The sequence below is a fragment of the Branchiostoma belcheri genome, unplaced genomic scaffold (assembly GCF_001625305.1).
Source record: "Branchiostoma belcheri isolate BF01 breed outbred unplaced genomic scaffold, Haploidv18h27 scaffold77, whole genome shotgun sequence".
Classification (NCBI taxonomy): Eukaryota; Metazoa; Chordata; class Leptocardii; order Amphioxiformes; family Branchiostomatidae; genus Branchiostoma; species Branchiostoma belcheri.
In genome coordinates this window covers 867,167-893,397 of record NW_017804431.1, presented here as the reverse complement: position 1 = coordinate 893,397, position 26,231 = coordinate 867,167, and the positions used below count along the sequence as shown (strand labels likewise).

At 43.9% G+C, this 26,231-nt stretch overlaps 3 protein-coding genes and 2 pseudogenes across 3 annotated transcripts in view; 2 read left to right on the top strand and 3 right to left on the bottom strand.

Moving 5' to 3' along the window:
- LOC109485569 (microfibril-associated glycoprotein 4-like) overlaps positions 1–2,167 on the top strand; it is a 4,787-nt gene extending 2,620 nt beyond the window's left edge. The window contains exons 2-4 of the mRNA XM_019789255.1: positions 165–315; positions 577–793; positions 1,540–2,167. Coding sequence (XP_019644814.1) covers positions 165–315; positions 577–793; positions 1,540–1,870 — 699 coding nt within the window. The 3' untranslated portion in view covers positions 1,871–2,167. The remainder of the gene's footprint in view (positions 1–164; positions 316–576; positions 794–1,539) is intronic.
- Positions 2,168–4,337: 2,170 nt separating this feature from the next.
- On the bottom strand, positions 4,338–7,935 carry LOC109485568 (annotated as a pseudogene).
- Positions 7,936–9,686: 1,751 nt separating this feature from the next.
- Positions 9,687–14,328, bottom strand: LOC109485567 (annotated as a pseudogene).
- Positions 14,329–15,038: 710 nt separating this feature from the next.
- Positions 15,039–17,315, bottom strand: LOC109485579 (potassium voltage-gated channel subfamily A member 3-like). The gene is made up of 2 exons (XM_019789264.1): positions 15,824–17,315; positions 15,039–15,358 (listed from the first exon to the last, which is right to left on the bottom strand). The coding sequence occupies exons 1-2, from the start codon at positions 16,953–16,955 to the stop codon at positions 15,114–15,116; spliced, it is 1,377 nt and encodes a 458-aa protein (XP_019644823.1). The 5' UTR covers positions 16,956–17,315; the 3' UTR covers positions 15,039–15,113.
- A 7,367-nt stretch (positions 17,316–24,682) lies between these two features.
- The window catches only part of LOC109485566 (sodium-dependent glucose transporter 1-like), a 2,758-nt gene continuing 1,209 nt past the window's right edge, over positions 24,683–26,231 (top strand). The window contains exons 1-3 of the mRNA XM_019789254.1: positions 24,683–24,688; positions 25,162–25,265; positions 25,931–26,118. Of these exons, the coding sequence (XP_019644813.1) occupies positions 24,683–24,688; positions 25,162–25,265; positions 25,931–26,118 (298 nt within the window). The remainder of the gene's footprint in view (positions 24,689–25,161; positions 25,266–25,930; positions 26,119–26,231) is intronic.

The following is a 26,231-nucleotide window of genomic DNA, read 5'->3' as shown; positions in this document are numbered from 1 at the left end:
TCATTTTGGTCCGGTATAAGCTTAAGCGACCTCTTATGTTGTTCTGTTCCTTATACCCCTACTACTTTGTGTCCTCGCATTTAATACGGACTCAAAATAGTTTGGTCATAAATTACCAGCGTTATGTTGTGTTACCAAATAAACCTGCTTCTCTTGTCTGACATATCAATCATTACATCGTGACTCTGTCCCCTGCTACTTACTGTTTCCCAGACTGTGCTGCAGTTAAAGCCGCCGGACACACGACCAGTGGAGTCTACACACTTGGCCCACCCCTGTCCGGTGTAGAGGTCTACTGTGACATGGATACTGCAGGTATATATTGTTTTAAGGTACATAGGGGTCCGTAATATACAAAGATGTGTATGAACTGCCAAATAAAACACTAAAAAACTATAACATGGGGATGCAAATTTAACTGTGTTGTTGGTCAAGTCCTTATTTGTATGAGAAATCGCTCACAGGGTGGGTCTATTCCAATCAATCTCCTCCGCAAAGCGAACATATTTCGTGCTATTTCCATGTAAAACTCTGAAATAGCATACAGAAAAATGATGGGTGTTTTTTTTCCCACAGGAGGTGGGTGGACCGTGATCCAACGGAGGATAGACGGGTCTGTTCCCTTCGACCTGACCTGGGAAGACTACAAGCACGGGTTTGGGAACAAGAACGGGGAATACTGGCTTGGGAACGAGATCATCCACCGCCTGACTACTCTTAAGGACTTTCGTCTCCGGATCGATATGATGGACTGGGAAGAAAATGAACGCTACGCGGAATACGGCATATTTCGGTTGGTATACTGGTCTTCTAGTGAATTCTAACATTCTAAGCAGACAAACAACTGCTCTTGTTCGCACCAAATCGCCTGAACCGCAATTCGGTGCAACAGAATTCATAAAAGCTATCAATAATTCATAGGGATATGCGATCTCTGAACTCTAGTTTTACAAACAGGCCAGAATTCTGTATCTGTATCTGTATAGCCCGTATAATCGCCTTTCGGTGTAACACACCAGATTCGCAGGCACGCGGCGCGGCGGCAACTTGCTATATTACACCGAACGACTTGTTACACCTAACCGGCTAAACTTCTAACTCTAGACATTGTTTAAAGCCATCTAATGACAGTACCCCTACTTTACTTGGTGACAGCGAGTTCCACTCTGCGATAGTTCTAGGAAAGAATGAATTCTTGTACACCTCAATCCTTGGTTGATAACTCTGGTACTTGAAGGAATTAACATCACTATGCGTAGCCTGGGTGAATGTGGTCATTTGCATAATAACTGATAGCGTTACAGTTGCATTGTGCCAACGAATAGGACATTTACACACTTATATAATTATGCAATGTTAGTAGATATGCTAGTTGTAAGTTAATAAGACAAAATTACAAAACTAAATTTACAAAAGTTCCAAATACTTCATAGAAGTATGAGGTCTTTGAACCCCTCTGTGTTACAAACAGGCCAGAATCAGTATCAATGCAGATTGTTGTTCTTAACTGATATTGTGTGATTTGATGTTCCCATCCAGGGTGTTAGACGATGCGTCAAACATGTACCGGCTGGCCATATCCGGGTATTCAGGCACCGCGGGAGACTCCATGATTGGCAGCTATCCCAACAACGGGCAGCTGTTCTCCACTGTGGACAGGGACAATGATGTCCACAGCTGGCGCCACTGTTCTCAGGTTTGCGGACATGGCGGCTGGTGGTACAGGGACTGCGGCCGCTCCTTCCTCAACGGCCGCTACCTAGGCAACTGTGGGAACTCCTGTCCACGCGAGCAAGGTGTGGTGTGGTACCACTGGAGAGGCCCTTATTACTCCCTGAAATCTGTGTCGATGAAAATCAGGCCACGATAATCGCATCTGCTCTACTAAATCTGATCACACCCAGTTATCCACAAAATCATCAATCCTACATGTCTGTAACGCTGACAAGTAACGCTCTCTATTGTAGTGACATTGCCTGCTACAAACGTAGGTCAGAAAGAGTTCATTTGACAATATCAGTGAGGTAGACATTTATGATTAGTGGGGAACCACAGCTAACTGGAGAAGTGTTCAGACAACTATTGTCACGGAGCAAACTCTTCAATATGAGGTTTGGAGACAAGTGACGATACCTGAAATATTTAGCATCTAATTAAGAAAAGTATGTGTGGCTTATTTTAATCACTGTCTGATTTAACATCATGTGCACTTAATGTAAGTTCCTTTTGTTCTAGAATTCCAGAAACATGCTTATGCAACTGTAGTGTTGTAGTAATTGATTCCTTATCAGACTGTAGAATTGTTTAAGACATTATAATTCTATAACCTTAGTTGATAGATAGACTATGAAGTCTACTGTGGAATAGATAAGTCCCTGAGAAATATTGTTACCCTAGTTACCCAGTAGAAGTTGCCTTACGTTGTATCGTTCACACTTACGGAGTAATAAAGATACTTTCACATTCAATATATATATATTGTTACTTCCACTACGACAAAGCCAATCCTGTTTCGTCTTTCAAAGCACAACTTTTCTTTCAGATAAAATATATGTCTAAGAAAAGCTATGAGAATAAATATTTAATGTAGGGTGATTTCCTGTAAAGCAGTTACGTAACTGTGATGTTGTAGTCTTGTTTTTTCTTTATTAATGTGTAACGCTACATAGCAAAATGGCAAGGAACTGCTACGTGTTTGGGAGATGAATGAAAAGTCAGTTTAGTCACTCATTAATCTCACTCTTTAGTCACAGTCTAATGAGCATCTATCGTCTTGTACTTATGATCTCAGAGATGTTTCCACCATTTTCTTTGAGAAGAACAGGGACCATGTCAGCTACGAGTTCTTTATTCATGGCAAATTCGGTAATGCGGTCACGCCAACTTTCGATAATGCGATAGTGATAACAGCAAACTACTAGTAGTATAGACGGTGATAGTGAATACATTGCAGTGCACCAAATAAGTATTGTGACGAGATATATTGCAGAGGTGAGCTAGTTGTACATAGTGCAAATAAATGGTCTAAAAGTGTATGGAGCTTAGCAAATGCTCCATGCACTTTACAATAGAGTCGCCATGAGCCTCAAAGAAAGCTTAAGTCTGTCGATTCTGACTTCCAAAGCAGTATGGCCCTTCCAGAATTATAAGTATTGATATTGTATCATTCTGACTAATATTTCACTTTTATTTCACTTATCTCCTGCTTTCATAGCTATGAATGCATGTGATTGAGTAACACTTAGTATTTATCATACAGATTTTATACAGTTACTAGATTATCATATCTAATCTACTAACTCAAACATCACAATAAGTTACAACCAAGAGGCGTCCTCTAGGTTCAATACGGCACATTTCTTTTAGGTCTACAGAATATGGGACATCTTACATTTAAGCGTGATTACTCCCTATATTTATGTTTCAACTTGCTATAGGCTCGACGTTTAAGCCTAGTTAACTAGCGCTTTTAGCGGCTTTATTACAAATCGGAACAAGGGAACAGGGGAACAAAATACATGTACAGTTACAGTTTTTTTTTATACAAAGTCCATTAAGTCTAAGGTAGGAAAGAGCCAAGAGTTAACATCTAGACATGGAAATAAGGTAAGACAACAGCCCTCAAAACGTTTAGAAAACTGGTAATCATAAATAAAATAGTCTCTTCCTGCTTTGATCGATGCTAAATCTAAAGCGAAGTCTCTCTCTGTTCGATCTCCTCAACGTTCCCATCCGGATCTTCCGGTGCCGATTTCAGGTCGTCCGGAACGGATTAGTCATGTCAAACTTGCAGATGTCGTTGAGCAGGACGTTTGGCAGGATAACAATTGCGGATTCCTGACCTAAAATTCCGGATTTTCAGTCTAAATGAAGTCTCTCTCTGTCTCTCTCTCTCTCCTCAACGTTTTCCTCCGGATCGTCCGGTTCGGGTTTGAGGTCGTTAATCATCCGGAACGGATTGGTCATCTCGTACACGTACATGGCGCTGAACACGAAGATTCCGGATTTTTTATCTAAAATTCCGGATTTTCAGTCTAAAGTGAAGTCTCTCTCTGTTCTATCTCCTCAACGTTCTCCTCCGGATCGTCCGGTTCGGGTTTGAGATCGTTGATCATCCGGAACGGATTGGTCATCTCGTACACGTACATGGCGTTGAACAGAAATATCCGGATTTTCAGTCTTAAGTGAACTCTCTGTTCTAGCTTCTCAACGGATCTTCCTGTTCCGGTTTGGGATCGTTGAACATCCGGAACGGATTAGTCATCTTGTACAGTCAGGTACATGGTGTTGAATTTACCCCGAAAGATCGGTATGATAGAATTCCGGATTTTTAAAGCCTACAGCGAAGTCTCTCTCTGTTCTATCTCCTCAACGTTCTCCTCCGGATCTTCCGGTTCCGGTTTGAGATCGTTCATCATCCGGAATGGATTGGTCATCTCGTACACGTACATGGCGTTGAACTTGTCCACGAAGATCGGCATCAGCATTGCCATTATCAGAATCCCGAAGAAGAAGCAGAGAACCGCCACCAGTTTTCCCGCCACCCCTTGCGGGTACGTATCCCCGTATCCGACGGTTGTCATGGTGATGATCGCCCACCAGAAGGATTCCGGAATGTTGGTGAAGAACGTTTCCGGAACGTACTCCTCGGTGACGTAGATTCCGGTGGCGAAGGTCACGACCCCGATCATGAGGAAGAGGAAGAGCGAGCCCAGCGCGTGCCGACTCTCGTACACAGTTATCGCGAGAAGTCGCATGGCCTTGACGTGGCGCGAGAGTTTGAGGATGCGCAGGACCCTGACCAATCGCAGGATGCGCAGCACGACCAGAGACAACGCCGCTTTCTCGCGAGACGTCGTGGTCACGATCAGCGCCAAGGTGACGAAGTAAGGCAGGATGGCGGCAAAGTCGATGATGTTGAGCAGCTTCTTTGCGAAGGCCACTTTACTCGGGCAGGCATAGAACCGCATCACCAGCTCAACAGTAAACCAGACAACGCAGGCGGTTTCTACGCAGAAGAACGGGTTCAGGAAGGCAGCTTGGAGCTGGCTGATTGCTTCGTCCAAACCTCTTGTTGTTGTGTTGGTCAGCGGTTCCGTGGAGTTGTCCAGCAGGTCGCTGATGTTCAGCAGATCGGCGTCGGTGGTTCTGAACTGCGGAAGCGTCTCCACACACGTCTCTGCCACCGAGATCAGGATGAAGAGGAAAGAAACCATGGCAACGATTCTCGCGCAGACGGAAGTCTCGGGTTTTTCGAAGAGATCCCAGATGACCCGCTTGACTCTTGTCTGCGGCTCGAGCTCTTCGGCCGGGACGTAGCATCCCTCGTTCTTCAGCAGGTCTTTGATGACCGCTTCCCCCATGTCGAAATATTTCAGCTCCATGACGAAGATTTCTACGGGCACGTTTTGGGGCCGTTTCATGACCCCCGTCTGGTAGTAGAAGAGAATTCCCTCGAAGCTAGGACGATGTCGGTCGAAGAAATACTCGTCTGTATCCTTGCAGTAGAATTTCTTGCGTCTCGAGAAGTCCCCGAGAAGGGTGTTTGGATATTTGCTCAAGATGCTCTCGCGTGTGTAGAAGTGCAGGCCGCTCACGTTCATCCTGATCACGTGGTTCTCGCGAGACTTCGTGTTGCCGCCACCTTGACCATGACCTTTAGCTTGGATTTGACCTTTTCTGTTCCTTTCAGGCGACCCTTTGCGTTGCCATGGAACCGACTCTTCTCCATTCTTTTCTGCCTTTTTCGATTCTTTATCATAGTTTCTCGAGACGTCACCTATGTAGAAGAATGCAAAAAGTATATTTTGATGATGAAGTTGCTTGAATTTATAGTAGTTTTAAGATACAAATATATGTCAACCAACTTGCATTTACGAAACAGAAAAGCTCAACATTCAAATCTAATAGATTACTTGGCAGTTATGAACTAGTTATGAACGTGAAATTTGGAGTACTTGTAAAGTTGGAACAAAACGTATTAAAGTTAAATTTTGGTCTCTGAGTCTGTAACTTTATCATTTTGACTCACTACAGCAAGAGAAATATGCTGAGAAGCGTCCCCTTCCCTACCCGTAAGCCTTGACACTAGGTTAAGACTGATTCGGATAATAATGATGCGGGCATTGTCAGATCATGGGCGATAGGCCACCGAGTTTTTGTTGAGATCGCTGTTGCTTTGTTTTATGAACACTCGTATACTGTGCACTCCGTACAAGCTTAAGATTCCCGATAATCATACACTGGACACAAACACTATGAACACGGTCCGTTGAAAGGATCCGAAGAGTCATGAACTCAACACATAACACCGTGAACACTGTCCGTCGAAAGATTCCCGAGAATCATACACTCATCGCATAACACCGTGAACACGGTCCGTTGAAAAATGTCCCTAGAATTCTCTGTACAATGAACCATACATATATAATACATACTGCTGGGTACTTGGTCCGCTGAATCATACAATAAAAAGCACACTCATTACTCAGCTGTTACATTGGCGTTCAGGGTAGCGCAAAGGCCGACGGGAATAGAACAGGTTTCGCAAACTCGAATGCGTTCGCAAAACCGCTGCTCGACTCGATAGAACCCCAAGCTAGCGGTGATAACTTCAAAAAGATGACAGGGTAGGAAACACCTACCCGTGAACTGTGTTACCAACTGGGGTGGCAGCAAAAATGTGACTTAGAATCACGTTCGGTGTGAAGTCCCTGCCTCCCCAGACCAGAAAACAACGATATAGTACATTTTAGAGATATTGGGCACAACTACACTTTCCAAATCTCATGCCTGGGAAACATATGTAGAACTGAAAACATATGGTGGGGTTTGTGGACGTGTTTAGAGTACATTTACACATAGCATGTCAAGACTCTTGTCGGGTGATGTAGCCAGTTGTGTGCGTTTACATTTTAGAACCGCGCGGGAAATGTGGGCCTATCGTGCGTCTGATTGGCTAGCGATGATGTCATTGACCTGTACAGCAGCGACCTGGTAACGCAGTTCGCCGGAAATTGGACTTTACAAAATGCTTCATATCTTCTTTAAAATATGGTATCATACCCCCAAAAAGTTTACATGGCTACTTAGTTACCCCTTGATTATAGATAGTATCAAGACTTTTATTTTCCTTATGGCATTTCGCAGAAAATAGGGTCTTTTGAAATGGCATTTCGCACCTAGTGTATACTAGTACTAAGTACCTAACCAAGATGAAGCGTTCGGAAGTCGCTGTTCGGCTCTCGGCAATCTTCGGGAGACTTCGGTATCTGTTCGTATGGTTCTTTGGAATCCTCATCAGTTTGTGACCGTGTTCAGTGTACGTATGATTCTAGGGAACCTTTCAACGGGCCGTGTTCACGGTGATATGTGTTATGTGACTGTATGATTTTTGGGAATATTTCAACGGACCACTGTATTGTGATGGCAACGGGCTGAATGAGTAGACACAGTGTATGTTCTAACATGCGCGAAACAATAATAAGGATTTTATTTAATGGTTTACAAAACAATGTAACGTTACATGTATTGTTAGATCTCAACAAAAACTCGGTGGCCTAGCGCCTGTGGTCAGATGCTTACAATATAACATTTCTAGTACTCTCCAGTAGATCTTTACGATTTGAAAACGTTACAAACTACTTTGACTGTACGTAATTAAGTGTTGGAATAATTCTAAAACCACATTCTTTCCCTTATACCAATGGAGAGTATAGACGACTATGAAGAGCCAAGCCTAGTCTTTGTTATGCAAACAAACTTAAAGTGTCAAACTAACGCCACCGGATGTTCTTAAGAAAGAAAAATGTGGTCTAGGCAACTCTAACAGACCCACTCACCCTCCGTAGCACGTTCGTGTGGCCGACCGTCATGTACGTATGACGCTGTAGATGACAGCTGTGCGTGTACGCCGTCTCTTGTGTATGCTGCCATCCTGGCGGAATACAGACGCGGTAACAGTGGGAGCAGCGCAAACTTTTATACGTGAGGGGAATCATGCGGGGCTCTGCAGGCCGCAGTAATTTTATTTGTTGTTTCTCGTATTAAAAGATAATGATGATCCGGACGGTCAGCATAACAACTACTAGTACTGTATATGGAATATTTCGTATCTAGGTCATATACCTGAATGGGTTATGGTTAGGATCTGGCATTGTTCTTGATACGCGTGGACTATCTCAAACCGAGCCTAATAGCATGGTTCTGAATAAAGCACGGTTCTGGATACGATAGAAACGGTCCACATATTTGTGCGTGTGCGCCGTCTCTTGTGTAGGCTGCCATCCTGGCGGAGAACAGTCGCGGTCACAGTGGGAGCAGTGCAAACTTTACGTGAGCCGAATCATGCGGGGCCGCAGTAATTTTATTTGTTGGTTCTCGTATTCAAACATAACGATGATCCGGACGGTCAGCATTATATTATCATAACAACTACTGTATATGGAATCTTTCGTATCTATATAGGTCATATATACCTGAATGGGTTATGGTTAGGATCTGGCACGGTTCTGGATACGAATATCTCAAACCGAGCCTTATTATAGCATGGTTCTGGATAAAGCACGGTTCTGGATACGATAGAAATGGTCCACATAGCTGTGCGTGTGCGCCATCTCTTGTGTAGGCTGCCATCCTGGCGGAGTACAGTCGCGGTCACAGTGAGGGCAGCGCGAACTTTTATACGTGAGGTGAATCGTGCGGGGCCGAACTAATCTTTGTTGTTTCTCGTGTTAAAACATAATGATGATCCGGACGATCAGCATAACAACTACTGTATCTAGAATCTTTCCTATCTAGGTCATATGCCTGAATGGGTTATGGTTAGGATCTGGCACGGTTCTGTATAGGTTTGAATTATTATCTACAACCGAGCCTAATAGCATGGTTCTGGATAAAGCACGGTTTTGGATACGACAGAAACGGTCCACACAGTTTCATAGAGTCAATATAGCCGAGTTCAAGTTTTCCTCCTACCTTTTTTTTTTATTTTCACACGTGTATAAAGCCCTACTGTTTCACATTTACTTTACCGAGAACTAGGGATATGAATTAACTGGGCCTTTATCTGCATACAGATAAATACCGTGACCGATTATCTGGACACTTGGCACTAGCTACAATAGCAGACCCTACTAAAGCTTATTTTCTCTCTGCCTTTTTGATTCTTTGGTCTCCGAGTGAGCTCGTGTATTTTTTCTGTACTGATTGGCGATCTCTGATGTGTAAAGTACGTTGAAAAAAGTATAAAAAAAAACGTCTGTATCAAAATATCAAATACATGGTACATAAAAGAGAAATCTCTTCGTCTTTATTTTTCTTTCTGCGCATGCCTTTTGGGTTCTCCGAATTTCGTCGTTAGCTCATGTATTTCCGGTGGTATTTCACTATAGTATACGGATTGGCGATCTTCGATGGGTAGTAAAGTACGTTAACGTTGAACCGATTCACAAACGTTTTACATCTAAGAGAATCTCTCGCCGTCTTTATTTCTCTTTCAGCCTTTTGGGTTCTCCTGGTTTCTTAGCGAGCTCCTGTATTTCTATACGGATTTTCGATCTCGGATGGGTAAAGTACGTTAACGTTGAACCGATTTACAACATCTAAGAGAATCTCTCGCCGTATTCTCTTTCAGCCTTTTGGGTTCTCCTGGTTTATAAGATAAGATACATAAAATAGAATCTCTATTACTCTTTCTGCCTTTTGGGTTTTTCAGATTTCTTAGTGAGCCCGTGTATTTCTTTGTAGGGATTTTCGATCTCAGAAGAGTAGAGTATGTTGAAACGGTCCACGAACGTCGGTATCAAAATTGCCATGATGAGTATACCATACAGGGCGCAGACGACAGCCACCAGTTTCCCGCCAAAACTGATGACGTCAATCTCGCCGTACCCGACGGTTGTCATGGTGATGACGGACTTCCAGAAGGAGTCTGGAATGCTGGGAAATGCCGCGTCAGGGTGCTGGGCTTCTGTGATGTAGAGACCGGTAGCTGACGTCATCACGCCGATCACCACGAGGAGTAGAAGGTTCAGCAACGAGAAGCGACTGTCGTAAACTGTTATCTGCATATGGTTGATAATAATAATTATTATTATTTAATAAGCTTTTTAAACATAATGACCTAACAGGCTAAATATAAGGGGAAAATACATGTAATTTATATTCTTAACCTTCAAATGATCTAGCCTAACAAACTACTCAATTTGTGTATCATTTCTCAAACAGTCATATGATGACCCCCCCCCCAATCCTTTCCCCAACTCTGTCCTGCAACTTGCTACATAATGTCTCCCAACACCATAGGGTATCAGCTACAGTCATTTGACAAAATTATCATTTTAGTGTTAGATCATACCGAGAGCAGCCGCGTGGCCTTGACGTGTTTCGTGAGCTGTAGGATGTGTAGAACCCGGACCATACCAGTGCAAAAAAGCATTAAAAAACACGCCAAAAAAGCCAAACCAAACCTCTGCTTGGAGAGTAAACTCTTACCGAGAGCAGCCGCATGGCCTTGACGTGTTTTGTGAGCTGTAGGATCCGCAGGACCCGGACCAGCCGTAAGATCCGCAGCGCGCCGAGAGACAGCGCCGCCTGTTCGTCTGACATCTCCGTCAGCAGCAGGACCAACGTGACGAAGTACGGCGTGATGGCCACCAGGTCAATCACGTTCAGCGCGCTCTTACAGAACTGTACAAACATAAGACGTTCAAACTAGGCATAGAAGTACATGAGAGACATGAATAAGTAAAGCACATGCCTGCCTGCCTAAATGCTTTGCGGCCAGAACTGGCCCCTTAGTCCTCTTCATTTTTTTCCCGCCAGGCAGCACAGTCCTTAGCCTTTTGTTTAGCAAACTTGAGAGACCATCCTGTGTCATGTACTATATCTGGTCCCGCCATCTTTTTTTTTGGTGTCTGGGGGTCTTCTCTGAACGTGACCAAATCACCTCAGCCTTCTTTTACGAATATCCTCAATAAAGCACATTCGATTTACACATTTGTCTCTTATAACTATATGTAAAGTAGCTGTATTTAATTGTATGTTGATGTATTGTAATGTTTTAAGTTCTCTCCTGGAAGAATAGCTGTCACCCTTGGGTGGGCAGCTAAGGAGAGGTTTTCCACCATAAAACCACAAACCTGTACTTTACTCGGGCACGCGTAGAAGCGAAGGCCAAGTTCAGCGACGAACCAGACGACACAGACGGTCTCGATGCAGACGAAAGGGTTCTGAAAGACGACCGCTACACGGTTGGCGGCGCTGTTTGCACTTCCGGACGTTGTGTTTGCCTGTCCATGTGTGAAATATTTGTTTATTTTTGGTTTTTTATTTGTTGGTTTGGCTGTTCAACCCTCACAGCCAGGGCAGTCCAACTAGCCAGTGGCTATTACAAATGGCTTGCCTTGCTGACATTGCAGCAACATATAAGGTGACTCAACAATCTACAAGAGTATTACATTATTGTATGTAAGACAAATTCTACACCCTCTCGTGTGTGGAAAGATTGAATGAATGCTTTGTTTGTAAGTTTTATATTGTATGCCTTGTTACTTGGTGTAGAATATTTTGTATTATCGCTTTGAACTAATGTCTGTACTTAACCTGAGATTGTTATTGTTCTAGTTAATTGACTTGAAATTTTTGTTCTGTTTCTTTCCTCTTACGATTTAATAACATTTGTATCGTTACCTTAGCCTATAGTATGTTTAACCACTTATGATGTATCCATTACAGTATATCAGCATGTCATTGATTGTTAAATCTAGGATTTAGTTGCAGCTGTTCCTGTTTGGTATTTCTTTTTTATTTGTATGTATCTGTGTATTGTCTAACTGAAATACAATTTGAAAAGTTTTGAAAAAACCTTATCGTGTGCGATATGGAATTGCGGAAGCGTTTCCACGCACGACGCTGTAACAGACAGCAGAATGAGAAGAGAAGACACGGTTGTGATGAGTTTGGCCCGGGCGGACGTTTCAGGCCGCTCGAAGAGATCCCAGATGACACGCTTCGTTCTGGTTTGTGGTAACTTCTCTTCATTTGGTACGAAGCAACCCTCCTTAAATGAATAAATGAATGAATGAATGAGTGAGTGAGTGAATGAATGAATGAGGAATCGGATGACTGAATGAAATGTTGTTCATAATGTTATCACACAGCAACGTCCCTGCTAACTTTAAGTATAAGTTACAAATAAGATAATATAATGTCAACAAAAAAGAAAATATGCAATGTGATACGTCATATAAAGTCGCCGGATATTATCATATTTAGAACCGATTCTATCTAGCTCTATGCCTGAGTTGGATAGGGTTGTAGTCAGACACGGTTCTGGATAGTCTTCGCGTATCCACTCGGAACGCAGAGTTGCCCCAGGAACGGTCCTGGATACAAGTGGACTATCTAGAACCGTGCCTGAACATGGTTCTGGATAAAGCACGGTCCTGGATACACATAGACTATCTAGAACCGTGCCCGAGCATGGCTCTAGATAAAGCACGGTTCTGGATACACGTGGACTACTAGTATCCAAAACCGTGTCAGAGCATGGTTCTGGATAAAGCACGGTTCTGGATATACGCTGACTATCCAGAACCGTGCCTATCCAGAACCGTGCCCGAGCATGGTTCTGGATACAGCACGGTTCTGGATAAAGCATGGCTCTTATCCAGAACCGTGCCTGAGCATGGCTCTGGATAAAGCACGGTTCTGGATACAGTACGGTTCTGGATAAAGCACGGTTTTGGATACAGCATGTACCTTTATCAGTAGCTCTGTGATGACGTTCTCTCCCATGTCGAAGAAATGCAGCTCCATAACGAACACGTCCATTGGGACTTCCTCAGGCCTCATCATGATTCCGGTCTGGTTGGTTATTTTGCAGTTAGAATATCCATTAGTAGTAATACAAAATCATATACAAATCGTCCTTGTCTACGCTTTAATGCATATAGCAATACAATATTAATTTAATACAAAAGAAATACAATATCTTACAATAATCTACGTTAAAGTTTAATTAAGATACGTCGGTGAAGACTAGACGTCCAGGTTATAAGATACGCCAAAAAGGAGTTACTCGAGTAACTTGATATGATTTTCCAAAATCATATCCAGTTGCTTGAGTATGTGCTTTTTGGCGTATATCCAAATTAATTTTACTCCTAATAAAAATAACAATACAATAAATTAAAATACCTGATAGTAGAACAGAATCGCCTCGAAGCTCGGGCGATGTCGGTCGAAGAAAAACTCGTCTGAATCTTTGAAGTAGAATTCCTGTCGTCTCGAGACGTCTCCGAGAAGGGTGTGGGGATATTTGCTCAAGATGCTCTCGCGTGTGTAAAAGTGCATCCCGCTCACGTTCATCCTGATCACGTGGTTCTCGCGAGATTGCGCGTTGCTTGGATTCTCGTTTCGGCTACCTGTTGTTGCAACATGGCATTTTTTTAAATCTCTCTCTGTTGGTGTTTGTTTATTTTGTCTTCATTCTTAGCACTGATACATGATTTGTGTCGTCGTAATGTTTTCTATGTTTCGCTGTTTTCTTTCAACACTTTGACTGATAGAAAAAAATGCATTGTTTGCTGCTCTCAATTTAGAATTATTCTATAGGAAGCCATAAGGCAAGAAGCAATGCCAAGCGTTATCCGAACAGCATTATGAAAACTACATGTAGCGATCACTGTTAGCACAAAGTGACAATGTAAAACAGCTTTGGTTAAACAATCTAACAATTCAAGACTGTTTATTTGTGTTCTGTACGGTTTATGCACTCGGTCTAGTGTGTTCCCCGCCTCTATAAAATCCTTTCATATCTCTTAACTTGCGTGACATAGGTGCGTATTTTGCGTCAGTCTAACGTACTGTGGTACCTAAGCTTGTTTAACTTTAAGAAAATAATTCAAATACAGTCGTCGAAAATACGTTGCAGCATTCTTTTTACAACTTTATATCTTCTACAAAAAGCTACTCACTGCATAGTAATTAGAATGCGGAGGGACCATATTTAGATTGGAGACGCCAAAACTGTCAGGACATAGAAAAAGCGACGGACGCAGAGACAGATATTATGATGAACACCTAGTGTAATTTCAACATCTGAGGTACAAACAATACCTTTAAACCCAAAAAATTGACTAAGATTCAGAAAATTAAAAAGTGCGCAAGAACGTAAATTTGCCACAGGCACGATCCTGGATACGCGTGGACGCCTGTATATCGCAACTTACCCTGGTTGGTGTTGACGAGTACTCGGACGTTCGGCGTGCATGGTGGCTCTGGGTGCGCCGCAGTGCCCCTGTCGTCCTTTGTACAGGCGGGCATCTTTATATCTGTATCTTATAGCCAGTAGTGGCGTCGAATGTCTAAAGCGAGTGGAAGCCAGATCGACCAGCCACAAGTCTGATTTCTTGGAAAAGGCACCTTATATGACTTTCTATACTCCACTCAGGTGTGGTACCTGATAGACTGAATGCTCAACATAGGCTAACCTTAATGGGAATATTTGTGCTTCAGGCATACTGTCTATACGCTATCAAATACCTCTTTGCTGTCCCTGAATTTCTCTACAATAATGTTTAATACAATTGTAGTGAATCGCTTCATGGTATGATATATATACAGACATAAAAGGTCTTTGGTTCCTCTGTATTAAAGACGTTCGATGGTGTATGTGTTCCAATGGTTGAAAAATCAGAAAAAAGATTAGGAGCTGTTGCATTCCTTTATTAAAAGCAGGCTGTACAAAAGAATGTATGGCATTCATGAATAGTGAAAGTCCAGACAGGGGTATGTTGCGTGTTTACTTTATCACAATACGGCGTCTTTTGTAAAGCATTTATCGTAACGGTTGTTACCAGCAACCCGTACGAAAAGACTGAAGAACTCTTTCTTACACAGGGCAATACGCCTGTACAACAAGTCTTCAAGGTAGGACTCTTCTGGTCTTTGCTTTAGTGCCCATGTGAGGCTTTTTGTAATGTTTTTGTTCGTGTGTTTGTATATGTAATTTGTATTTGCCAGGCAAAATCAGTGTTATTCAGTATGTTTTTGTATAGGCTGCGAGGCTGGTTTTTATGAATAAACTGTTCAAAAACTGTTGAAAACTGTTACACTAAACTAGCTTCTGTTCCAGACGATGCCCTTCTCTTATTCTTCTTTTTCAGCGGAGCGACGAATTTGCGCCAGGTGTACTTCGTTTCCTTTTCTCGTTCGTCTTGTGTCGTGTTAAGGTCGTGCGACAAAACGTTCCTCTGCCTGGTGTACAGTCGATTGAAGTTGGCGACGATTCCAGGCACGGGAACCAGCAAGAACATGATCCCGGACAGAACACACACGCCGCCGGCTAGCTTACCTGTAAGAAAAAGGAGGAGCGAGTAGAAATAGATAAAAACCCTCCTGGTCCAGGCCAGGGTTCGAACCCACGCCCAAACCCGGGCACCAGCCCACACCCCAACGCTCTAACTACTCGGCTAAAGGTTCAGACCCATCGGCCAGATCAGTCGGCAGCGCCTATGAACCCCCCACTGTTACACTACTCCCCCTTTTCTTTTCAAGATTCGCCCTCGAATCTTCCGAATTCGACATCCCTGGAGCGGCACTCTTTGCCAGAACTCCCAGGACCGGTGTGGGAACCACCGCAGGAAACAGGAGGAGCGAGTAGAAACAGATAAAACCACCTGGTCCCGGGTCGGGGTTCGAACCCACGCGCGCCCGGGTACCAGTCCACACGCCAACGCTCTAACCACTCGGCTAAAAGGTCTAGACCCGTCGGCCAGGTCAGTTGGTAGCGCCTATAAATCCCCCCAGTGTTACATACCCATGGGGCTCCGCGGGTGCTCGTCGCCATAGCCGACGGTTGTCATGGTGATGACCGCCCACCAGAACGTGGCGGGAACGCTTTCGAAGTCCGTGTTCGGGGTGTCAAGGTCAGCGAAGTAGACGAACGTTCCGAACAGCACCATGGAACCGAAGAGGGAGAGGAACAGCAGGCCTATGCTTCCCGCGCTGAGAATGAGCGTTCTGCCGAGGATTCGCAGCGCCGTCATGTGCCGGGAGAGCTTGAGGATTCTGGAGACGCGGATGAGGCGCAGCACGCGCATGAATACCGCCGCACTGCGCGAGCCCTGCACGTTCCCCAGGAGGAATATAAGCGTCAGGAAGTACGGCACGATCGCAATCATGTCTATGATGTTCATGATGTCCTTGATGAAGGCCACTTTATCCGGGGACGCGTAGAATCGGACGAGAAGTTCGAAACAGAACCAGACGATGCACGCCGTCTCGACTTGGTAGAACGTACTTCCGTACGCCATCTTGAGTCGAGATGACCTTGTGGTGTTCGGAGGGAAGTCGAAAATCTTGTCCTCTTGGTACTGCGGTATCGTTTCCGCACACGAAGAGGCTATGGAAATAATAATGGCACAGACAGACAAAATGGCGACTATCCGAGCCCAGAAGGACGTTTCCGGATACTCGAACAACAGCCATATTGTCCTCTTAGGCTCTGCGTCGGGAAGTTTCGGGCAGCTTTCCGACTTTTGCCGATAGCCTTCCTTGTCAAGCACCGCGTTGATTGCTTGATTATCGATGCCGAAAAACTTTAACTCTGCAAAGAAGATGTCCACGGGTACAATAGGAGGACGTACCAGCTTCCCGGTTTGATAAAAATCGAAGATTGCCTCAAAACTTGGTCGGTGACGATCGAAGAAGTAGTCGTCTGTATCCGGGCAGTAGAAGTCCTTCCGGCGGGTCACGTCGCCCAGAAGTGTTTCCGGGTAACGGTGGAGGACACGCTCCCTGGCCATGAACTTCAGTCCGCTGATGTTGATCTTAATTAATTCGCTTTCTTCACATTTCTGTCGAGTCGGGCTGTTTTCTGTGCCTAATGAAGAAACTGTGGACCCGATTCCCTCGTCGGGAGCCTGTTGCTCTATCGGACACTCAGCCATCAGACTCCTATTCCGGAAGAATAGCAAAGTTCTTTGATCACAATCATTTATTTTTTACGAGCCGACGTTTCGATGGCCGTCTGTCATCTGTTACTTGGTGCATGGTGCACTAAAGGTGTTTCATAGTTCACAGTGCACTGCTACTTGGTTCACAGTGCACTTAAGCTAGTCCTATTCCGGAAGTTTACATTCTAAAAGTACTTTTTTTTGCAAGATGATAATGTACATATATCTTCTCTGGTTTCAAGATTTCGCCGCCTTCTATAGACACTCCATCTGCAGGTCCACTTCTAATAATGGCTCGGTAGTCAATTTTCTTTGGTGGTGAATTTCAATCTGCCTGTGCCTATTGTTCTAGTATCGTATCTCGGGCGTATGTTTTTCTGACGGTGGACGGAGAGTCAGTTCCTTTCCTTCAGGTAGAGGCCATTCTGCTCCTGAAAGAAAGGATGACAAAACACATGTCAGATACAGATCTACGTGTGTATGTATGTGTGTGTGTGTGTGTGTGTGTGTGTGTGTGTGTGTGTGTGCGTGAGGGGGGCGTGATGCGTAGACTTTATACCACAAACACGCTTGGGTAGGCTTTCCTGCGTAGGGCACCAAATGTGTAGGACTTAAAAATCCGTCCTGTCGTCGTGACATGGAGTCGTGACACGCTCCCCCGGCATGTATCTCTCTAATTGGCTAATTTGTACTCTTTCCAGTTGCCTCCCGAAGCCTGGTAGAAGCTAGAAAAAATACAATTATATATCTATGAAACTGTTTTCACCAGTGAACAGACCACTGTCTGATGAGTGACCGAAATTGACAGAGGAAGTAACGAGATGTTTGTGTACATGTTTGACCTGATTTGAGTGTCAAGCTCCAGTGAGTCACAAATCCGCTCTGTCGTCGTGACATGCATTTGCGACACGCTCAGTCTGAGAACGCACCGTACTGTGTACACAAGGCCATAGCATGTAAATTTTATGGATGACATCCTCCGAAGACGATCTAGTGCGAGCGGGCGGAAAAAAACAAGGTTCCCACATGATTACATTTTGACTCAATCATTGTACAAATGGTTTAGTGGGAACATCACATATACACAGCCATCATCGCATATCACTGCATCAGAGTAAGGAACAAAACAGCCTTTTCTTGCCTATTCTCTGCCATCCACCTTCCCTTGTTTTTTTTCCATCAGGCGAAAATTAATGCGCGCGCTGATGTCATCCATAAAAATTACTTGCCGTGGCCCAAGTTCCCAGGGACAGATAGCCTCCTAGCTAGCAGGCTTGTTGGGAGGACACACCGTACTGTGTACACAGGTCCCCAGGTACAGATAGCCTCCTAGCAGGCCTCTTGAGTCGCGACAAGGTCAGCCTGAGAACACACCGTACTGTGTACACAGGTATTCAGGGACAGATAACCTCCTATCAGACCTCTTGGGTGGCGACAAGCTCTGCCTAAGAACACACCGTACTGTGCATACAGGTCCTTAGGGACAGGTAGCCTCCTAGCAGGCCACTTGAGTGGCGACACTTAGCCTGAGAACACACCGCACTGTGTACACAGGTCCTCATGGACAGATAGCCTCCTAGCAGGCCACTTGGGAGGGTATTGTATAAATTAACATGCGCTGTAAATCATGATATCAGTTCGGATTGCACATGGTTTCGTACAGTTGCCCAGCTAAAATTGTAATACAATTTTACAGGCCGAACCGGCACATAATCAGAAAGCACCACAACATAAGCCAACCAAAAGACCCACCCAAGAAGCCTGCTTGCAGACTATCTGAACCTGAGAACTTGTAAACACAGTGGGGTTTGTTCTAAGCGTGTCACGACTCCAAGTCACGACGTCAGGACGGACCACTGGCGCATGGCAAAGTCAAATGCAGACAGGTCAATCCTCCACACACGGTTTTCTACACCCACGTTTTCAGTAGAGGCTGCGACCGCTGAGCGACTAATAATTTTACAGATCACTTAACAAATTTCATAGATAATGAACGATTTTGTTTTGTTATCATGAAAGTTCCGTGTTGGTAGTTACAGGCTTAGAGTTAAAATTTTTGGTCCAACACAAGAAAGAGCTTTCGACCAGTCAGTCTGGTCTTCCTCAGTAGACTTTGTTGTGTGCATTTGTTGTCTTCTATCACACCAGACTTTTACACCATGCATCATATTTGACTTATGAGATTTAAGACGCAATTTAATATCCACTAAGTGACTTTAAAACTCTCAACTTAGTTCCGGCCGCTTAGCGATCGTCGTCTAGTGGAAAGGAGACCTACCCTAACAGTGCCCCCCCCCCCATGGAAACTGTTGAACAACATTTGATTGACTAAGGTTAACTTTGTATGACATTAGATTTCACCATTGAATCCATTTACACTATGGACAACGACTATTATAGTATATATGTAACTTAAATGACACGCACATAACTTACAAAATACATGTCTCTATAAATGAAAGTCGTTTTAACTAAATATTGAAAAGTTGGGTCGCTCCATGGTTGCCAGACCTCAGTGAAAAGGGGACTTAAGTAAGACAGGTAAAAATAACAAGTGGGCAGTGGGAAAGCCTTTGTACTGCCGCCCCTACAACTCCTACTGAGGGTTTTAGGGATTTCGTTTCAGAGCTTGTGGTGCGTGATGTTTTCTTTCTACCGACCGTGTCGACTACATGCAAGCACATACATGCCGCGGATATTTACAGCGTATGCCGTCATTCTTAACTCTTTCCTTAAAACCCTTGTCCTGCGGAGTACAACAATTGTTGTTTTGCACATACAGTACCATCTATATAGCACTGAGTATAGGTACGGTTTGGGGGTATTTCTCGTGCAACGCAAAACAGCGCAGCGAAACGCAACGAATGCGGAAGTAACTATGCCACCGCAGGGCAAAAAGAACTTAGGGGTCTATGACCTAATTAAGACATGGACTTATTGGAAGATATTGTGTAAAGAATGCCAGCAGGACCATCCTTAAAGTATGAAACTGTTTACTTGTAATTTAAAAACTGACGCGACAAAAGTACAGTGGCATTTTTGAGGTGTTGAATACAAGGTAACGTCAGTGTTCCTACAACGAAATGGACGAACAACAACGACATGTCACAACTATTAAAATGCACAAAAAGATACATCAATGATACAACACTGCATTGGAAAGATACTACAAACCATAATTTTCCCCACCTGATTGTTATATTACATACTCCTTATGTTAGCATATTACTTTTGATATTCACTTTGTCTCCCTATTTAGTACTTTATAGTTGACTATTTACGTCGGTGAAGGTTAGGCATCCATTTGAAACATTTACATTATCAACTAAGTTATCAAGCATCTGGATAACTTCTAGTTCTATCTAGTTGCATGTCATTTTTTAACGGTGTCACTCAATGCAAGGCCAATTATTTTTGGCCACTTCTAGGCATAGAGCTAGGGGTACTAAAGCCAGCATATTGTAGTTATGTCAGGAGATGGCGGTGGACCTTTGTTTTGAAGCTTTGTGGATTGTAGTCGGACGGAAAGCAACTGTTTGGAAGAGAGTTCCATAATTTTGCAGACCGGGGAAAGAAGCTGTTGTTGTTTATTGATCTATTTGTATTACTAAGAGTCGTCAACAAAGCTGAACGGATGTCCCACAGTTTCCTAGTAAACGTGCTTCCCTTGAAGGACGACAATAAGCTTTTAATAGTTCTTTCCGTCACCAGGTGTTCAGGATTACTGGGTTTAAATCATCACTTTGGAATGTACCAACAGAACCCATAGCCAGGGGGGGGGGTCTTGTTCCTGTAGTTAGATACTGTAGATAGAGACGTAGCACAAATATTTAACAATTGCTTCTTCTATTCTTGTACCCAAGTTATTTAACTTAGTGCATTTGGCCCATGTAGGGCGTGAATATACAATAAAGATAGCATAACGCTAATTTCGGTTGAACTTGGGAGATATTGTTTTGCCCCAAACGTTCTTAGTTAGCTCATGTCTTTTCGTCGATCGTCTTCAGTTAGCAAGAGTTTTGTTTCACACGTGGTACAATACTAGCCTCTACCAGGCTTCGGGAGGCGGCTGGAAAGAGTAGAAATCGGCCAAATAGAGAGGTAACATGCCAGGGGAGTTTGTCTGCTGGGAGAGAACATTTTGCCGCACCCGTGGCATGTTATCTCTCTATTTGGCCGATTTCTACTCTTTCCAGCCGCCTCCCGAAGCCTGGTAGAGGCTAGTACAATATATTCACAACAGCAAACTGAGAACACGTCTGTAGCAGTCGCACAGTACCCGATTGTCTTGTGGTGGTGGAAAAGTGTCGTAGATTCTTATTTATGGTTGGCGTCGTCATAGCCACGACAATATGTTTGAGCCGTTGAGTACATGGCGCTGTTCTTTAAGTGCACTTGAAAATTGACTACAGCTCTTGAAGCTATAGAAGATAATTTAAACTTGACGTCGAGACGACACCGTGACTATAGAAAGGCGAATTCCATATCCGCCTACTGTACTCAATCTTTACAGACTCAAAATGGTGATCATCTGCTGATGTTAAGTTTCAAAACAAAAGCAGAATTAACAATAGTATTTTCAACTAACGTGAAGTTTGTTTGCCTTGGCCACCATGTTATAAAAAGGTGTCACATCATGCCCGTAGCCATGAGCCCCCCCCCCCTTCCAACACACACACAAGGCTCAAACTCAAAGTTCTACCTTTTATCTAAAGATTTTTCTTTAAAACATGAACTAAATTAAAACTGGAATCCTAGAAGATCTGCTCACTCTGTCATGGAATTTAAAGTTATGTCTGATTTTTCCTTTGAAATCCTCTCAAAAACGCAGGAAATGCCATTCAGAAGGTTTAATTTGTAAAATTTCGCTGGTCCCTTTAATAGACAGTGGGAAGAACCGCCTCATTAAAAATCCTGGCTACGGGCATGGACAGCCCTTGCTGTGTACAAATAGGTAAATATATCAAAGAATGTTTAGACCTTAGAACAAATAGTATAAGTTGATTCATCCATTGTTTTGTACGTGGGTCAATTTTTTTGTGCCTATGTATCTGTCTGTATATTTACATGTAGTATCTGGCCTTACGAAAGTCGCTGTACTTTTGTTGTGTCAATGAAATTCTCTCTCTGCTAAAAGGGTGTATTTAACGACAAATGACTCACCTCCCCTGGGGCAAATGAACTGAAGCATGTAAATCCCCTATTATAGTGTCTGTCGTTACTCGGCCATATCTCCTCAAATGTTTCTCCATTTACCTATCTTTAGTAATTTTTTCCGTTAAGAATGTTATCTTTTCTGCCTCTAGTTCTCCCATGGTTTGCTACCTATAGGTAACTACTAAATAAAGGGTTTCCATTAGGGTTAGAAATTAGACCGATGTTGTTGTTTTTGACCGCCCTTCACACATTTTCTGTCTTTCTAGAGGGTCGTTACTTGCAAATAACGTAAAACCTACTGGGAATTCTCTCCCAGACTACTTGAACAGTCAGCCATGTCTTGAACATACCAGATCAGGAACGAAATAAAGAGTTTCAACTATGGCTAGAAATTAAACCAATGTTGTTGTTTTTTTAACAGCACCCTTCCTACACTTTCTAATTTTTGTAGAAGGCCGTTGATTATAAATTACGTACTCGTAAAAGTCAAACTGGGAATTCACTCCTAGACTACTTGAACAGTCAGCCATGTCTTGACCACACCTGAAGGAACTTGTGTACAGGTATGTGACCTTGTCACCTGTGGAACCTCTTCATGCGATTTGCGATCTCAAGTGTCAAGTTTCAAACGTCTCTTTGTTCTTACAAAGAACCCTTTCCAAAGTGAACATGGCGTTTGACAGGACTCGTGAAAAAATAAACGTCGGCGAACAACCTACCGATGCACACACTACTGTACACACCAAACCACGTATCAGGAAGAGATCACCCCTATATTACCGTATGAAAGGTTAACCGTTTGCAAATCTTACCAGGTCGACCAAGCGTTACAGAAGAACAGATGTAAGCAAACCGACCAGAGTTTTACCACAATAAAGCGTCCGCCACACAATTTAAATACCTACCCACATACACACACACAGTTTTTTTCCTATACGCACCCTATAGCAGGGAAAGCCTATTTCTTTAGTACCGTATGAAACGTTGAAACTACACAAATCTTTCTAGTTCTTTCAAGAGTTAGATAGGAACAAACGGAAGCAAACCTACCTGAGTTTTACCTTCACATTTCCGCTATAGTTTCTGGTGGTAGTATCGCGACACCTCCCAGTCCACAAACGTCTTGTAATCTAATTGGAAGTCTTTAAGACGAAGTGTGGACGTTCAGCAACGTCTTGCAAGACACCGTAGTAACAGTTCTGTGAGTAAAACGGTTGGAGTGGCTCAAACAGACCAGGGGAGCCCGTGTTTTGGTGAGACGCCGGACTCGCCTAATTTGCAAGGCAAATCCTTCCCGGCGAAGCGCCTGAGCGTGCGAATTTCGTCACGCAAGAACCGCGGGTCCACACAGAGCCGGCCGGGTGACCCGGAACCGGCGACACGGGTGGAGGACCGAGGCCGGGGTGGGCCCTAGCCTCTACCAGGCTTTGGGAGGCCCAGAGTGCATGGGCCCTAGCCTCTACCAGGATTCGGGGCAAGGGTGGAGAAGCAGAGCCGTACTCCCGGGTTGGGCCCTAGCCTCTACCAGGCTTCAGGAGGCGACCGGAAAGAGTAAAAATTGGCCAAGTAGAGAGATAACATGCCAGGGGAGTACAGTGTGTGGCATTAGGACCAACTTCCCTGGCATGTAATCTCTCTACTAGTGGCCAGTTTCTACTCTTCCAGCTGCATCCCGAAGCCTACTAGAGACTAATATCCAAGCAAATGTTTAGGTGGCGCAAAAGACAGTATCAAATTGGCCATATCCATAACCATTAGCCACCCTAATGCTTACAGTATGGCCAATGGATACTGCCCGGCCAATTTGATATTTTCTTTTGCGCCACCTAAACATCTGCTTGGAGGTTACCTAGAGGCTACCTGTACTCAACGAAACAAAGAGCTGGGTTTCACGAGCATTCAGACATGTAAAGTCAGGCTTAATGGACTTCCCTTGGGACCCGAACCGGTCAGGCTACTTTTTTTCTCGTATACACAACTACATATTTTACCTAACCCAAGAGGCTATGGGGAGCGGACACCTAATCAAGTGGTCACGGGTTCGATTCTTCCTTGCATTTTTGCCTTTAGAAAGTGCTTTGGGACTTTGCGTTCGGCTTTCCCCACTCCACCCAGGTGTAAAACGGGTACCTGGCTTCGGTTCAGGGGATAAAAGATTGCCAGCCACCTGCCGCTACTCCGTGGAAAAACTTTAACCTTTTTACACTACACTATTGTGTACCTCGGTTGTATTCATGTTCTTTTAGCGCGTTAATCCTTAGCTTCCGTAGTAGGCTTATAGAACTGGGGGTTTGGTGGTCTTCGGCTGTTTTCTGATTAGCCTCCGTAGAAGGCTTATAGAACTGGGGGTTTGGTGGTCTTCGGCTGTTTTCTGATTAGCCTCCGTAGCAGGCTTATAGAACTGGGGGTTTGGTGGTCTTCGGCTGTTTTCTGATTAGCCCAGTTCTAAAAACTTGGGTAATTCAACCAGACCGGCTATGTTGTCTGTATGCAATCAGAAAAAAGCACATAAAAGCTCCCAAAGACCCTGAAGACCCACCAAAACCCACAGTTTTTGACATGCTATGGAGGTAACGCCCCTCTCACACACAGCCCTATAAGTTCTCAGCCTAACAAGCTAGGCTACAGAACATGCATGAAGAGTAAAGTAATCTAAAAGCAGACCTTCTAAGGCTAATTCGTAGATCCGTGGTAGGTACAATTTTGTTCTTAGTCACAAGAAAATTTGCTTGAAGGTTGAGGTAAAGCGGAACTGTGTAAACTAGAAACAACCCAATTTCGAGACCACTTGGCCATCTATATATAGGTCAAACCGGTACAAGTGACCACCTCTACATAAGGACCACCTGACCATTAATATACAGTCAAACCTATACGTGACCACCTCTACATAAGGACCACCTGGCCATCGATATACAGTCAAACCTGTAGTGACCTGTATTAGCTTCAGTAACTGTTACATAGTACCTTTAAGTATCTCACTACCTGGATGTTTATCATTCATCAACAATTGCGAAAATCTTTTCTTTGGAATGTATTTCAGGGCCTGTATGTCCGAATCGTGGGTCCCACGATGATCGACCTGAAAGAGAGACTCAGAGTCAACTACGAGGAAATCTCGCGAGTTCTCGTGTCTCACACCGTGGGGTACGTACATGTACTGGGTTGGGCTAACACTGTGTTATCTTAGTCCCTTGTATATTGGTCACATTTAACTGTTGTTTAACTTTTATTTATTGTGGAAGGTTTGACATAACAGGTAACTGGTGCTGCTGCTACTACTGCTACTACTTCTGCTGCTGCTGCTACTATTACTGCTGCTACTGCTACTTACTGTTACTACAGTAACTACTACTACTTCTGCTACTTCTGCTGCTGTTACTACTACTTTTACTACTACTGCTGCTGCTGCTGCTACTACTACTACCACTTCTACTACAACCACCACCACCACCACCACTACTACTACTACCACTACTACTACTACTACTGCTGCTGTTGCTACTACTACTACTACTACTACTACTACTACTAACACCACCACCACTACTACTACTACTACTACTGCTGCTGTTGCTACTACTACTACTACTACTACTACTACTACTACTAACACCACCACCACCACCACCACCACCACTACTACTACTACTGCTACTACAAGTACTCCTACTACCACTACTACTGATACTACAGTAACTACTACTACACTACAGTAACTACTACTACTACTATACTACTACTACAGTAACTACTACTACTTCTACAGTAACTACTAACTACAGTAACTACTACTACTACGTCTACTACAGGTATTTCCTGTCGTCCGTGACCGGTGGAATCTTGCTTGACTTCCTGCCTAAGTACGCGTACGGAGTGCTGGGGTCCGCGTTCTTCCTAGCTGGAGTGGGGACGGCGGGGACGCCCTTCACCACCTCCCTCGGAGGCCTGGGCTTCTTCCAACACGTGGCGGGCTGGGGGCACGGCTTCACGGACGCTGGTACGATGTATTGAATTTCATTTTGTGAACTGTGATTTGTTGTTCTTGTGGTAAAGAGAGAGAGGGAGAGAGAGGGGGGAGAAAGAGACAGAGACGGAGGGAGAGAGAGAGAA

Coding starts and splice junctions, on each gene's coding strand:
- LOC109485579 (XM_019789264.1), bottom strand. CDS start 16,955: ATGGCTGAGTGTCCGATAGAGCAACAGGCTCCCGACGAGGGAATCGGG. Junction 15,359..15,823: donor GCACCCGCGGAGCCCCATGG/GTATGTAACACT, acceptor TTTTTCTTACAG/GTAAGCTAGCCGGCGGCGTG.